Below are 14,137 nucleotides of genomic sequence, written 5' to 3'. Positions count from 1 at the left end.
GGAAGTGCCTATAATGAACTGTGACATGTCCCCACAATTCATAAAGGCACTGTCTGGTAGAGCTGAGAAGCCGTTGGAGGTGACAGTGGCCTTAAGAAAAAAAAAGTATTGTTGTTCAGTCATGTCTGACTCTCTGCAACCCCATGGATTGTAGCCCACAAGGCTCCTCTGTGCATGGAATTCTCCAGGCAAAAATACTGGTGTGGGTTGCCATGCCCTCCTTCATGGGTTCTTCCCAACATAGGTTAACATCTAATACAAATGATACTTAACCTGGGCTATGGACCAGACCAGTGATTCCAAAATCTTATGGAGTGAACATAAGGTCCACTTGAAATGTTTGTAAAACATGCAGAAGACTGGCCCCAACCCTTGTTGTTCAGTTGCTAAGTTGTGGACTCTTTGAACCCCATGGATTGCAGCACGTCAGGCTTCCCTGTCTTTCACCATCTCCCGGAGTTCACTCAAACTCATGTTTGTTGAGTCAGTGATGCCCTCCAACCATCTCATCCTCTGTCGCGCCCTTCTCCTCCTGTTCTCATTTTTTCCCAGCATCAGGGTCTTTTTCAATGAGCTGGCTCTTTGTACCGGGTGGCCAAAGAATTGGAACTTCTACTTCAGCATCAGTCCTTTGACCCTTACACTGACAAATTGCTGTTCAGTATGCCCAGCGAGGGACCGGAATATGTGTCTGCCATGCAGGTGATCTCTGGACAGGCCACCTCTTGAGAAACGTGGGGCAGGATCCACAAATGGGCTTCAGGGAGTCCATGAATCCCCAGGAATGGAGTGAAAAATGTGTGTGTGTTAGTCGCTCAGTCGTCTGACTCTTTGCAACTCTTTGTGAAAAATGTGTGTGTTTACATAAATGTATATTTCTTTTTCTGGGGAGAGTCCTTATCATTACAAGACTCAAAAACTTAAGAACCACCAATTGAGTTCTGCCCTTTATCTTAGAGAGCAGGAAACACAGAGTCCCAGGAATATAAGTGACTCAACTGATCCTCAAAGTTGGCAGAGAGCAGAGTTGGGCTGTCCCCCCAGATTTTCTCTTTCCAAGCCCCCTGCTCTCCTCTCTCTGCTCTGCTGACTATAGGGATGGGGGGAGAAGGAGGATGGGGATCTAAGCACATGGAGGCAAAGTCATCAAAGGATTGCTCACCTCCTTTGTGGCCACAGGTGGGATAGATCTGCAGAGTGTAGAGTTAGAATGATGATGCCTTAGCAAAGGACCCAGTCACTCACCTGCACCACCACTCCATATTCTGACCCCTGTGGAATTCATCCCCAGCAGGACCTAAAGCCATGACAGAGGGCATCCATGCCTGGTGTTGGATAGATGGTGGTGATGGAGTGATGTTCTTTTTTTTTTTTTTTTTTAATGCTCCTTCTGCTTTGTTCATTTATTTAATTTAATTTGGCTGTGCTGGGTTTTTGTTGCGGCATGCAGGCTTCTCTAGCCATCCTGCAGGCTTCATTGCCCTACAGCATATGGGATCGTAGTTACCCTACCGGAGCTCAAACCAGCATCTACCTGCACTGGAAGTGGATTCTCTAGCCCTGGACCACAGGGAAGTCCTGTGATCATCTTGTAAAGACCTGCCTCCCTATCCCTGAGCAGGTGGGTGATTCTGGGCTTCCCTGTCTGCACTCAGTTTTCCATTTGTCTATTTCTTAGGCCAGTCTGAATAGTCACCCTTTCTAATATGCTCAGGACATGCTTCCTCTTGGATCCTTCTCCCAGTCTGGATCCCATGTCATTAACACCAGCTGGCTCTTCAATGTTGACATGTGTTCTGCCCTCTAGATCTGGTCCAAATCCTTTAAACCCTGGCCTCAGCCTGAGCTTCTAGATTCATCAGCTGGGTTCACCTTCCTCTTTTTTATTTAAAAAAAATTATCAACTTACCTGACTTCAGGCTCTACTACAAAGTTACAGTAATCAAGACAGTATGGTACTGGCACAAAGATAGAAATATAGATCAATGGAACAAAATAGAAGGCCCAGAGATAAATCCACGTACCTATGGACACCTTATCTTTGACAAAGGAGGCAAGAATATACAATAGAGAATAAACAATCTCTTTAACAAGTGGTGGTGGGAAAACTGGTCAACCACTTGTAAAAGAATGAAACTAGAACACTTTCTAACACCATACACAAAAAGAAACTCAAAATGGATTAAAGATCTAAACGTAAGACCAGAAACTCTTAGAGGAGAACATAGGCAAAACACTCTCCGACATACATCACAGCAGGATTGTCTATGATCCACCTCCCAGAGTAATGGAATAAAAGCAAAAATAAACAAATGGGACCTAATTAAACCTAAAGGCTTTTGCACAACGAAGGAAACTATAAGCAATTGAAAAGACAGCCTTCAAAATGGAAGAAAATAATAGCAAACGAAGCAACTGACAATGAATTAATCTCAAAAATATACAAGCAACTCCTGAAGCTCAATTCCAGAAGAATAAACAACCCAATCAAAAAATGGGCCAAAAACTAAAGAGACATTTCTCCAAAGAAGACATACAGATGGCTAACAAACACATGAAAAGATGCTCAACATCACTCATTATCAGAGAAACACAAATCAAAACCACAATAAGGTACCATCTCACACTGATCAGAATGGCTGCTATCCAAAAATCTACAAACTATAAATGCTGGAGAGGGTGTGGAGAAAAGGGAACCCTCTTACACTGTTGGTGGGAATGCAAACTAGTACAGCCACTATGGAGAACAGTGTGGAGATTCCTTAAAAAACTGGGGACAGAACTGCCTTATGACCCAGCGATCCCACTGCTGGGCATACACACCAAGGAAACCAGAATTGAAAGAGACACGTGTACCCCAGTGTTCATCGCAGCACTGTTTATAATAGCCAGGACATGGAAGCAACCTCGATGTCCATCAGCAGATGAATGGATAAGAAAGCTGTGGTACATATACACAATGGAATATTACTCAGCCATTAAAAAAATACATTTGAATCAGTTCTAATGAGGTAGATGAAACTGGAGCCTATTATACAGAGTGAAGTAAGCCAGAAAGATAAACACCAATACAGTATACTAATGTATATATATATGGAATTTAGAAAGATGGTAATGATAACCCTATATTTGAGACAGTAAAAGAGACACAGATGTATAGAACGTCTTTTGGACTCTGTGGGAGAAGGAGAGAGTGGGATGATCTGAGAGAATAGCATTGAAACATGTATAATATCATATGTGAAACAGATCACCAGTCCAGGTTCAATGTATGAGACAGGGTGCTCAGGGCTGGTGCACGGGGGTGACCCATAGGGATGGGATGGGGAGGGAGGTGGGAGGGGGGTTCAGGATGGGGAACACATGTAAACCCATGGCTGATTCATGTCAATGTATGGCAAAAAACACTACAATATTGTAAAGTAATTAGAGTCCAATTAAAATAAATAAATTTTAAAAATTTATTTAGTTGGCTGCACCATGTCTTAGCTGCAACACAAAGGATCTTTGGTTGCAGCATGTGGGATCCAGTTCCCTGACCAGGGATTGAACCCAGGCCCCCTACACTGGGAACATGGAGTCTTAGCCACTGCATCCCCAGGGAAGTTCCTCACTTTCCTCTTTTGTACTAACAATGCCTCATCTTGGCCTTTGGCCTCTATTTTGTATTCACTATTTTGTCCTGGTGATGGAGTCCCTGCAGTCCTGGCCCCACTTAGCCAATCAGTCCTCCCCTTACCCACCTGGCCAGTGACACCTGCTATTCAAGGGCTAGACTTATTCAGAATCCAATCCCTCCTTCTGTAAGATAATCAGACCAGAAAGTTCATCTAATATGCTTTCAGGCCTGCAAAAACTCATCCTGGGATCTGGCTGGCAGACCACCGCTTGTCCTGTGCCCTCTTCAACTGGGTATGTTTCTCTCAGTAAACCCAGACTCTCTCAGTCTTGCTTCCCTACTCCGCTTGCCAAGTCCCTTTATCTTCTGTTCCTTTGTTTTTCTTTCTTTCTTCTTTTTTATTCTTTCCCCAGGCTTTAGGTCTCTCTTGGCCCATGCTGGCATTGCTCTGCCCGACAGCAATACTCGGGAATAAAAAGGTGTCTGAGCCCTTTGTGTTGAGTAATGCCACCTTTGTGTTGGTGCCAGATTTGTTTTGGAGGCAGATGTCTGGGAAGGCTGGACAGTAGGTGTGTCCTGCTGAGCACACCAGAGGCAGAGGAAAGAAGGCAGCCCTGTCATTTTCCCAATAGCCTCCTTAAATCTGTGAGTGATGGCTCCTACACCCTTTAACAGACAGGGACAGGAGCTTACAACTCCGGAGACTGCTTCAGGTCTCAGATTAAATCAGCGCAGAGGTGGAAGTGAACACAGAGCCCTCAGCCTGGAAGCCGTCCAGAGAGCTGCGTGGAGCAGACTTGTAGCCTCCACCAGGGCTGTCACACGGCGGACGCTTGGCATTTACTGGAAAGTTGAATTAGACTTTCCTGTGGATTTTTTCTTAATCCTGTGAAGGAGTTACACAGTGAATTCCTTGTGGAGGATTAATCATCTTCTCTCTCGCCTATAACAGAGGCTGTTTCTCAGGTCCTGCCCCTGGTTTCTTTTGTCCCAAGGATTTCATTTGGAGGGCGGGACAGTCTCTCCCTACCAACCCTCCCTCCCGCCCCCCCCCCAACTGGAGCCTGCAATCAGGACCAATGAAAACCAAGTACCGGTGGTGACTAAGAACTCAGAGTATTTAAGAGGTTGCAGGAATGGGCTGAGAACTGTTTCTGCTTTCTCCCGCAGACGGGGCACGCTCTCATCTGATCAGGGCCATCACCGAGCCCAGCCGCGGAGTAAAGGGAGGGGGGACATAAATTCCCACCACCATGTGCTACGGAAGATGCGCGCGATGCATCGGACATTCGCTGGTGTGGCTCGCCATCCTCTGCATTGTCGCTAATATTTTGCTTTACTTTCCTAATGGGGAAACCAAGTATGCTTCTGATAACCATCTCAGCCGCTTCGTGTGGTTCTTCTCCGGTATCCTGGGAGGGGGCTTGCTGGTAAGTCGTTCAGAAATCATTACAGCCTTGAAAAAAATTTATTTCCTGTTAGATGAGATGTTTTCATGGAAAGTTTTCTATAAGGCATGTTTCCAAATCCAGGATTTTTGTTCATTCTTATTTTGAAAACTTATCAAGGAAGATTGAGATCGGTATAGGGTATTAATTTTACTAGAGGTTGGTTTACAAAATCCCCATTTCAACTACCTTTTTTGCTAAATTCTCTTACTTTACAGCTGGAAACAGGCTAGCTTTTCAATCAGATTTGAGAACCTCTAGAGTTTCTAGTCCTGGAGCCAGTACTCATTTCACATCCGCTCTGGGAAACGGGGAGGAGTCCGATAGTTCTCTGTCTAAATCAACAGAGTTTTGGATACAAATTCTTGGCTGTTTGTTCTCAAGCATCTGTGACAGGGAAAAATAATGAATTATGAGAGTGCTGCTATTTAGAAAGGACTATACATTTTCTCCTTTATGTAAGCCTGGGGTGTGGCGTTTAGGGAAAATCCTTCAGTTAGCAGCAAATCCTGGTCTGAAGCTAATAGTGGAATGTGTTGTTTTTTCCAAGGTTTGTTTTTAAGTGAAGTGAGAGGAATTTGCCTGCCAACCTGGGTGCTGAAAGTATTAGCTTCGACCATAGCCTGGAAAGAATGTGGGCAAACTTGGGTTTGCCACTTTGACATGCTGGGATTGAGAATTTTAAAGAAAAGTTTTATGGAACTGCTAATACCATACAGAATATTTTTCTTAGTCGAGTAAAGGATATTTAAACTTAATACGCTAACTTTGGTATGGCAAATCTGCTTTGAATTTAAGCATTACTATCATGCTAACATAATCACTTGTGTTTTTTTTTTCTCCCACTAGTTCTCAGGTCAGTTTTTGTCTTGTTTTGTTTCACTGAGGTATAGTTAATTTCATAAACATTTGTCTTTAATACAATACCTTGCTTGTTTAAACTTCTTTCGATCTTGAACTCAAAGGGTTTCAAGCTCATTTTAAGAGCTTTATTGTGACATTACAACCATGCAATGGTGTCTTCAATAAAGCAGTGCATCTTTACTGAGTTTTCCTCTCTCTTGTTTATAAAAAAATTTTTTTAGTTATTCTTTTAAAGTTTTGTTGTTTTCCTCCATGCTTTACAAGGGTAAACCAACCAACCAACCAACAGATTTAAACACAGGGTTTAATATTTTCAAAACAGTTTGCATCTGGAACTATGTTATGAACTCTTATGGACTTAACACATTTATGGGTTATTATTTTACCCCTCCCATGCTATATCCTGACCCTACCTAACGTGACACACTACATAAAAATAATCAGATATTACACTTTGAAGGTTTTTTCTCTTCTCAGAGTTTATGTTCTCTGAGATATTTGCTCAGCCTAACCCAAAGACGTTCAGCAATATCAGAAAGAAAAATGTTTTACCAAAAGATGCTTAGATTGATTGACCCTTATGGACCTGGGGAAAGTCAATGATTTCAATTTGCATGCTTTCTAACCAGATGTTCCTGCCAGCGTTCACCTTCATTGGGCTGGAACAGGAAGACTGCTGCGGGTGCTGTGGCCATGAAAACTGTGGCAAAAGATGTGCGGTAGGTCCTCCTGCTCTGGTGGGGAAATGGTCCCTAAGGGGTAGCTGTGATGTTCTGTGCCTCACTTCTGGTGGTCCTCCCTTCCCTAGATGCTGTCTTCTATATTGGCTGCACTCATTGGAATTGGAGGCTCTGGCTACTGTGTCATTGTGGCTGCACTGGCCTTAGAGGAAGGACCAAGATGCATGGATGCCAGTGGCCAGTGGAACTATACCTTTGCCAACACAGAGGGAGAGTAAGTGATTGTACCCAATAAGGCTGTACATTCTTATCCACCACGTGTGTATAGTGGTAAACCCACCAGATTAAAAAGGCATCAACCATTCGTTCATCCATCCTCTTGCCAGGTTTATTCTCACTGACTGGGGGACAATTCAGGAAATGGGTATCAGAGGATAGATTCCCAGTCTCTGACCCAGAGAAGCTTTTTAATGGATTCACTGGCTCAGTCCTCTTGATGACATGTAAGGGGACTTCCACTATTTCTCCTCTTTTACAGATGAGGGTATGGAGGCCCAGGGAGATCAAGTAACTTATCTAAAGTCACATTGCTAAGATGTGACAGTCAGGATTTGAACCCAGGCAGCCTAGCTATAGAGTCTGTGCTTGTATAGTGTGTATACTATACCAGAGCAATTGTCTGATTCTACTATTTAGAAGAAAATCTTATGGAATCCTTATAAAGCACCGGTGAAAGCCATATGGATTTAACCAGAGCCCAGGGTCAATCATACTACCAACACACACACACTCACATATAACATAGCAATTATGTATAATACACCCTTTATTCAAAGTGGTCAGGCTGTATAAGACAGATCTTATTCATGACTTTAACACTGGGAAAATCCAAGTGGCTCTACTGTTTTATGCTGATACTGTATTACTTATCTATTATTGTGAAAAGGACAGAAATAGCTGATAGAAATGGATGTACATAATGATAAATGAATGACATACTGAATTTTGAAAGGTTTAGTCATGGGATTCATGAGTGAAAATAATATGAATCATGAATTTGAATTGCTCATATACTTTCAGGAATGTTTGTCTCTCATGAATTTTGTGGCATGGAGTGATATCTTGAGATTGTGAATATGGAATTAGATTGATCCTGAGTTCAATTCCAATGGCAACCCACTCCAGTACTCTTGCCTGGAAAATCCCATGGACGGAGGAGCCTGGTAGGCTTCAGTCCATGGGGTCTCGAAGAGTTGGACATGACTGAGCGACTTCACTTTCACTTTTCACTTTCATGCACTGGAGAAGGAAATGGCAACCCACTCCAGTGTTTTTGCCTGGAGAATCCCAGGGATGGGGGAGCCTGGTGGGCTGCCGTCTATGGGGTCGCACAGAGTCGGACAGGACTGAAGGGACTTAGCAACAGCAGCAGCAGAATTCAATTCCAGCTCTGAATTTACTGTCTCAGTAACTAGGAAAAGATGAATTGAGCTCTCTGCATCTCAGTTATTTTATCTGTAAAATAAAACCAATGACAGTTGTCAGGATAAGTTACTACATGTAAAATATTTGTCACAAAAACTAACAGAATGAGCACTGCCATCTTATTACAGCTTCCAATGGGTACAGCCCAATGATAGCTTCTGAAGGAAAACAGTGCTCACTGGAATTTGAAATTTTGGTGTTTAAAATTGTTATTGATCATGATTTCTCAGATCATACTTTTCATGCTTTGTTCTGAATATACTGAATGTACCAGTAGAAACTGGTTACTCCTGTATTCAAAAACATGTGATCTACCACACAAACCCACCTCTAAAAAAACATTATGATTCATCCAAGGAGAGGCGATTCATCAGCTATAAACTTAAGGAAAGTTTATAGCTGATTATTCTATCTCCCCTCTCATGGATCTAATCAACTTCTGCAAGAAACCTCCAGTTTCTATGTCATTCCTCATCTCTACTTCTTCAGAGATTTCAGTATGGGAAATAACAAGCCAGTGGTTAGTTGCTTAATAGCCAAGTAAAGCCAGAGAATTTTTTTCCATTGTGTCCTGAAATTATGGATTTTTGTTAAATACAGGGTCAGAAGAACAGAATTTTTTCATAATCAATCATAATTCCATCAATCAAATTGAATTTCTGATTGGCTCCATTAACCATTCCAAAATGAGGTCTCTAATCCCTAGTCCCTTTGTCCTGTTGTGGTAGGAAGACATTACAAGGAAAGAATTATTCCAGATCTCTGAATGGAATTAAGTTAATCCTAGAATTTCCCATATGATTGAATCCTATTTTATTAAGGATATGTATATTCAGATAATGACTCCAGTATGGTTTGATGAGGCTTCCCTGGTGGCTGAGTGGTAAAGAATCTGCCTACAATGCAGGAGATATGGGCTCAATCCCCTGGAGAAGAAAATGGCAACCCACTCCAGTATCCTTGCCTGGAGAATCCCACGGACAGAGGAGCTTAGCAGGCTATAGTCCATGGGGTTGAAAAAGAGTTGGACATGACTTAGCAACTAAACAACAGCAGATGGTTAGCTAACATTTCACAAAATGACTTCAGATTGCTATTTGTCATTCAATTCCTTCTTCCACTGTGTTGAATACTTACTATGGGCCAGATACTGGTCTAGGGATTGAATAGACAATGATGAACAGCTCTAGTTCCTACCTTCATGGAGCTCAGACTTGTGGACTAGATACATAAGCAACTCTTCTCCTTTGCCCAAGTTACATGTCCTTCCTCTGTGACCCTTTGACAGTTAGTTTACCTGATCAAGATATTGGTTGCTTTCAGATTGCCTATCATTCCTTCTCTTAAGAAATGCTTTTCCAGGACAGAGTTCAGGCTATTCTATCCCTAGACTTGTCTAGATGTCTAACTCACACTGAGTGCTCAACAGTCTTTGCTGAATTTTCTATTAATTATTGCAACAAGATCTGGGCTAAATTCCTTATTCTGCAGAAAGACTTGGATTGGAAGCATCTGATATAAGGCATTGAATTAATCTTTTTTTTCTCTAAATGAAAAAACATGGCCCAGAAGTATGTTTATGAGACATCCCATTGGTGTGGCTGTGTGTCAGAAGTTTCTCTTTTTATCCACAGTTACCTTCTGGATAGCTCCACATGGTCCCAATGTGTCGAACCCAGGCATATAGTGGAATGGAATGTCTCTCTGTTTTCGATCCTCTTGGCACTTGGTGGGATTGAATTCATCTTGTGTCTCATTCAAGTAATAAACGGAATGCTTGGAGGTGTCTGTGGTTATTGTTCCTCTCGCCAACAGGTAAGAACCTGTGTAAAAATGCACCATTGTTTTCATCCTAGAGACAAGAAGACAAAAATTAAACCCTGCTCGACCTACTAGTGTTTATTCCATTTTTGTGGAAAAGCATTTACAGCAGTGGGTTTTCTTTTTAACTGTTTACTTTATACTGAGGTAGAGCCAATTAACAGTGTTGTGATGGTTTCAGGTTGACAGCAAAGGGACTTAGTCATATATATACATGTATCTCTTCTCCCCCAGACTCCCTTCCCACCTAGGTTGCCATATAACACTGAGCAGAGTTCCTTGTGCTATACAGTAGGACCTTGTTGGATATCTATTTTAAACACAACAGTATGTATGTATTGACCCCAAACTCCCTAACTATCCCTTCCCTCATTGGGTTTTGCTCTCAATGGTAAGCTTCCTTGAGAGTCACAGTTACTGAGTTATCTTGGTTCTTTGTAGTTGGCTCTGTGTAAATAAGACAATATCACCCATAGACAAGGTGCTTCTTCAGGATCTAACCCACTACCCCTTTCGCTACCCCTGCTCAGACTGCAGAGACACAAAAGAAATGTTCTCTCTCTGCCTGCTCACACATTCCCAACTAGTATACACAAGTAACTGCTATCACGCATTGTCCTAGGCATCATGTTAAACCCCTATTCCAGAAGAGCCTATGATGCAGAGATTAAGCAATGATCCTAAGATCACCTAGTCAGGAAGCAACAGGCTTCAAATGCCACGGCTCCTGCTCTTAACCTATGTGCAGGACTTGCTGTTCTGTTGGGTTTCTACAGTTCCTTCCTAATAAGGAGTCACAAAAATGCCCAAATAGCTAAGCATAGAGAATCACTAGTGACCTTTGAATAACAGCTTATTAAAAACCTTTCAGTGTGAAAGAAAACCAGGAAGCGCTTGTTTCCTGGGGATGTGATTTGGAAAAGAAATACGCATTTGTTAGTAGTGGGGAAAGTTCTTGTTTTTATATTTTCCTAAAAAAACATATATTCTTGAACTGATAGAAGTCCAGCTTTGGTCAAATTTGGGGGAAAGGGAGGGTTGTTTTATGTCTCGTTCTGTAAAGCAGGATTAGGAAAACTGAAACTTATTTAATTTCTATTTTCCTAACCATTTACTTCTCTGGTTCAAGGTTTCCTAACTTTCTTTGAAAGTAAGACAAAGCCTAAGCCTAATAAAAAATGAAAACCAGGGCTATCATGAAAAGCTTTGCTCTAAATAGATGGAAACTTTCTATAATTTTTGAGGGGAAGCTAAAATAAAAATCTAGATGTCCTTATCAGGCAAATACAGCAAGATTAATAATTGCTTTGGGAGCCTGCCAAATTTCCGAGAAAACAGCAGAGTGGAAAACTTTCAATATGGAATTGTTTCCAGGCAATACGGTTGGGCAGAGGCAAAGAAGGCTCTTGGGATTACTATAATATAACCTATCTTTAGCCTTAAGTTTCCTACAAGGCAAGAGTATAAACTGGGTGAGACCCCAATGTACTTCAGCACTGGTGCATTTTGGGGACAGGTATTCACCTGCCGAAGCAGGATCCCTGGCTCAGGAAGATCCCCTGGCTCAGGAGAAGGAAGTGGTAACCCACTCTTTTTCTTGCCTGGAGAATCCCATGGACAGAGGAGCCTGGCTGGAGTCAAACAAGACTTAGTGATTAAACAACAATATAATGTGTCAATGACTAAAATTGCTACAGTGGTTTGGCAGAATGACACTCTTCCAGGTTAAGGGAGCCAAGAGCCCTACTGGGTTTCCCAGTCACTATAGGGGTGGTTTCTTCCCAGACACTGCAGGTCAGATCTGTTATGTTTGTTTGCAAGACAAAAGACAGTTTCAAAGAGCAAGATTTTTAGTATAGATTGGTCAACTCTGTATGTAGCATTTAATTCAAAAGTTGCCCACATTGAGTTGGCACCAATATAAAACTCCCATGACATTATCTTAAATCCTTGAGGTTAAAAACCCACCGGAACATATAAAAGCCAGCCAGGCCTTGTAAGCTGCACTTTCCACGGCCTCTTTCTTCAGCTTTTACTTGGGAAGGACAATGGTCCGGTTTGTTTAGGAAACATTTTATCATCATTGTCTAAGCTCTCATTGTTGTTGGCCCAACCCCTGCTGAAGCTCAGACTGGTCTGCTTTATGTTTGCTTAAAACAGATTTAAAGCACCGAAATGTCATCACTGTTTGTTTAGCCTGATCAGAACCTGATACTTATTTCATTTTTTTTACAGCAATATGACTGCTAGAAGAATTACCCCAAGACAAACCCCAAATCTTCCTCTGTGTCACTATAATTTATATATTTTACTTGTATTAATTTGTAAAACTTTATACCAGTGTATCATACACTACGTGTTCTACTTTTATAAGTGTGTATAAAGACTGGCATCTTCTCCGGATATTGGTGTTTGAACTTAGCAGAGAAATTCTGTGTTTTTTTTTAAGAGTAAGAAAATAAACCACACTCTGGAGTTAATTTAACAGACTGACAGTGTCCAGCCTACTTGAGATAAACTCTGGCTGAAATCATGTCTTTGAGAAACATTACAATGATAAATATCACATTCCAGTTACTATTCTATATATTTATATGTGCATGTGTTTATTAAGTGAAAGATTTCTAGTTGCTTTTTTAAAGACCATTAAGGAGAAAATCCAACAACCTGAAAAGATATATTTTTTCACTGTTTATATGGTGTTTCCCATTTGTATACAAAGCTCTAACAAGGGGGCTTTTGAACTGATTCATGTTATGAAACAGACATGTAATTCCCCAGGTTGGGGGTTGGGGGGCAGATTGAGAATACTTGAATCTAAATGAATGAGTCAAAATAGGCAAAGCAGTGAGTTACTACAAGGACTACCAAATCCTGGATTTTTCTGACATGTGGAAAACTTTTTGGCCTTCAAAGACAAGACTGAGGATCATGGATGTAAAAAGAGAAAGGCCTGGACAAGAAGAAAGATGGGAAATGGAATAAAGCAGTTGATCATCATGGGAATATGGGGAAGGAGGGGAGGGAGGACCATGAGGAAATACCCCCAAATTTACTTGTTTCAATACAGCAAATAAAGTATTCACTACCATTTTGTTGTTTGGTTTCATCGTCCTTTGTTTCATGTTCCTCTTTTTTTCTTCCTGTTTTTTTTTTTTTTTTTTTCAGTCTGCAGATTGTATGGCCTCCATTGCTAGGGGCTTTGTGTCTTCTGGTTTCTTGATCACTTTCTCTTCTTCAGCCTCTTTCTCCTTTTCTATCTTCCTCTACTATGCATGCATTTGGGCCATCCACCTCATCAGGCAAATTTCCTTTGCCTTGGGTCTCTAGACAGCAGGCTCCTCTGGACGTAACAGACATTTTCTCGCTTTACATCTTGCATCTGTTATATTGTTAGGTTCTTTCAAGTGACAAGAATCCCCTGCCCTACTGGGAATTGTATACAGAAACTGTCTGCATTTGGTGTTTACTGGCCTAGGCAACAGACAAACTAGTTAGTTAATAAAGAAGCCTCACTGGCTGTTAGACAGCAGAGCTCCTCCTGAGACCAAGGTCTCCAGCCTAAAGGGTTCTAATCTTTCTTGTGCCTTGGTCTTTCAGGCAGTCTGCTGAAGGTTATGGACTCCTTTGAAGAATACTGTTTAAAATGCAAAAAACAAAGACATAGGATAAGAAAGTAAACCCAGATATTGACTATTTTAACAAAATATTTTTTAAAATCATAAGATAGTTGTCTGGTAAGGCAGCTCCATCACACCAGCACCTGTAGACAGGAAAACAGTGATCAAGAGTGATCTAGCAGTGGGCTAAAGAGGGGGTGTCTAAGAACTACTGTACTTCTTTTTATTAATTTATTTGGCTGCATGGGGTCTTCATTTCAGCATGTAGGATCTTTAGCACTGGTGTGTAGGATTTTTAGTTGTGACATATAAACCCTTAGGTGAAGCATGTGGGATCTAATTCCCTGACCAGGGAGCAAACCTGGGTCACCTGCATGGGGAGCATGGAATCTTAGCCACTGGACTACCAGGCAAGTCCCCAAACTACCGTACTTTTGAAATACAATTCCAGTTGAAATGATATTTTGAGATATATCCAACAATTTTGATGTGATACAAAAAGATGTGTAATTTTGTGTTGTTGTTCAAAGTACAATCAGTATCCTGATTCTGCTGTGACTTCTTCCATGCAGTCACAACAAAGGATATATTAATACTAAA

At 41.5% G+C, this 14,137-nt stretch overlaps 1 protein-coding gene across 1 annotated transcript; it reads left to right on the top strand.

Moving 5' to 3' along the window:
• The first annotated feature begins 4,723 nt into the window (after nt 1-4,723).
• Nucleotides 4,724-13,008, top strand: TM4SF1 (transmembrane 4 L six family member 1). Its single transcript, XM_040234599.1, has 5 exons — nt 4,724-5,049; nt 6,561-6,650; nt 6,740-6,885; nt 9,731-9,911; nt 12,153-13,008. Exons 1-5 carry the CDS (start codon nt 4,873-4,875, stop codon nt 12,165-12,167), a joined length of 609 nt encoding a protein of 202 aa, XP_040090533.1. The 5' UTR covers nt 4,724-4,872; the 3' UTR covers nt 12,168-13,008.
• The last annotated feature ends 1,129 nt before the right edge of the window (nt 13,009-14,137 follow it).

Source organism: Oryx dammah, unplaced genomic scaffold, assembly GCF_014754425.2.
Source record: "Oryx dammah isolate SB20612 unplaced genomic scaffold, SCBI_Odam_1.1 HiC_scaffold_2, whole genome shotgun sequence".
NCBI lineage: Eukaryota > Metazoa > Chordata > Mammalia > Artiodactyla > Bovidae > Oryx > Oryx dammah.
The sequence above is the reverse complement of the archived record's forward strand: the minus strand, read 5'-3'. Positions and strand labels throughout refer to the sequence as shown.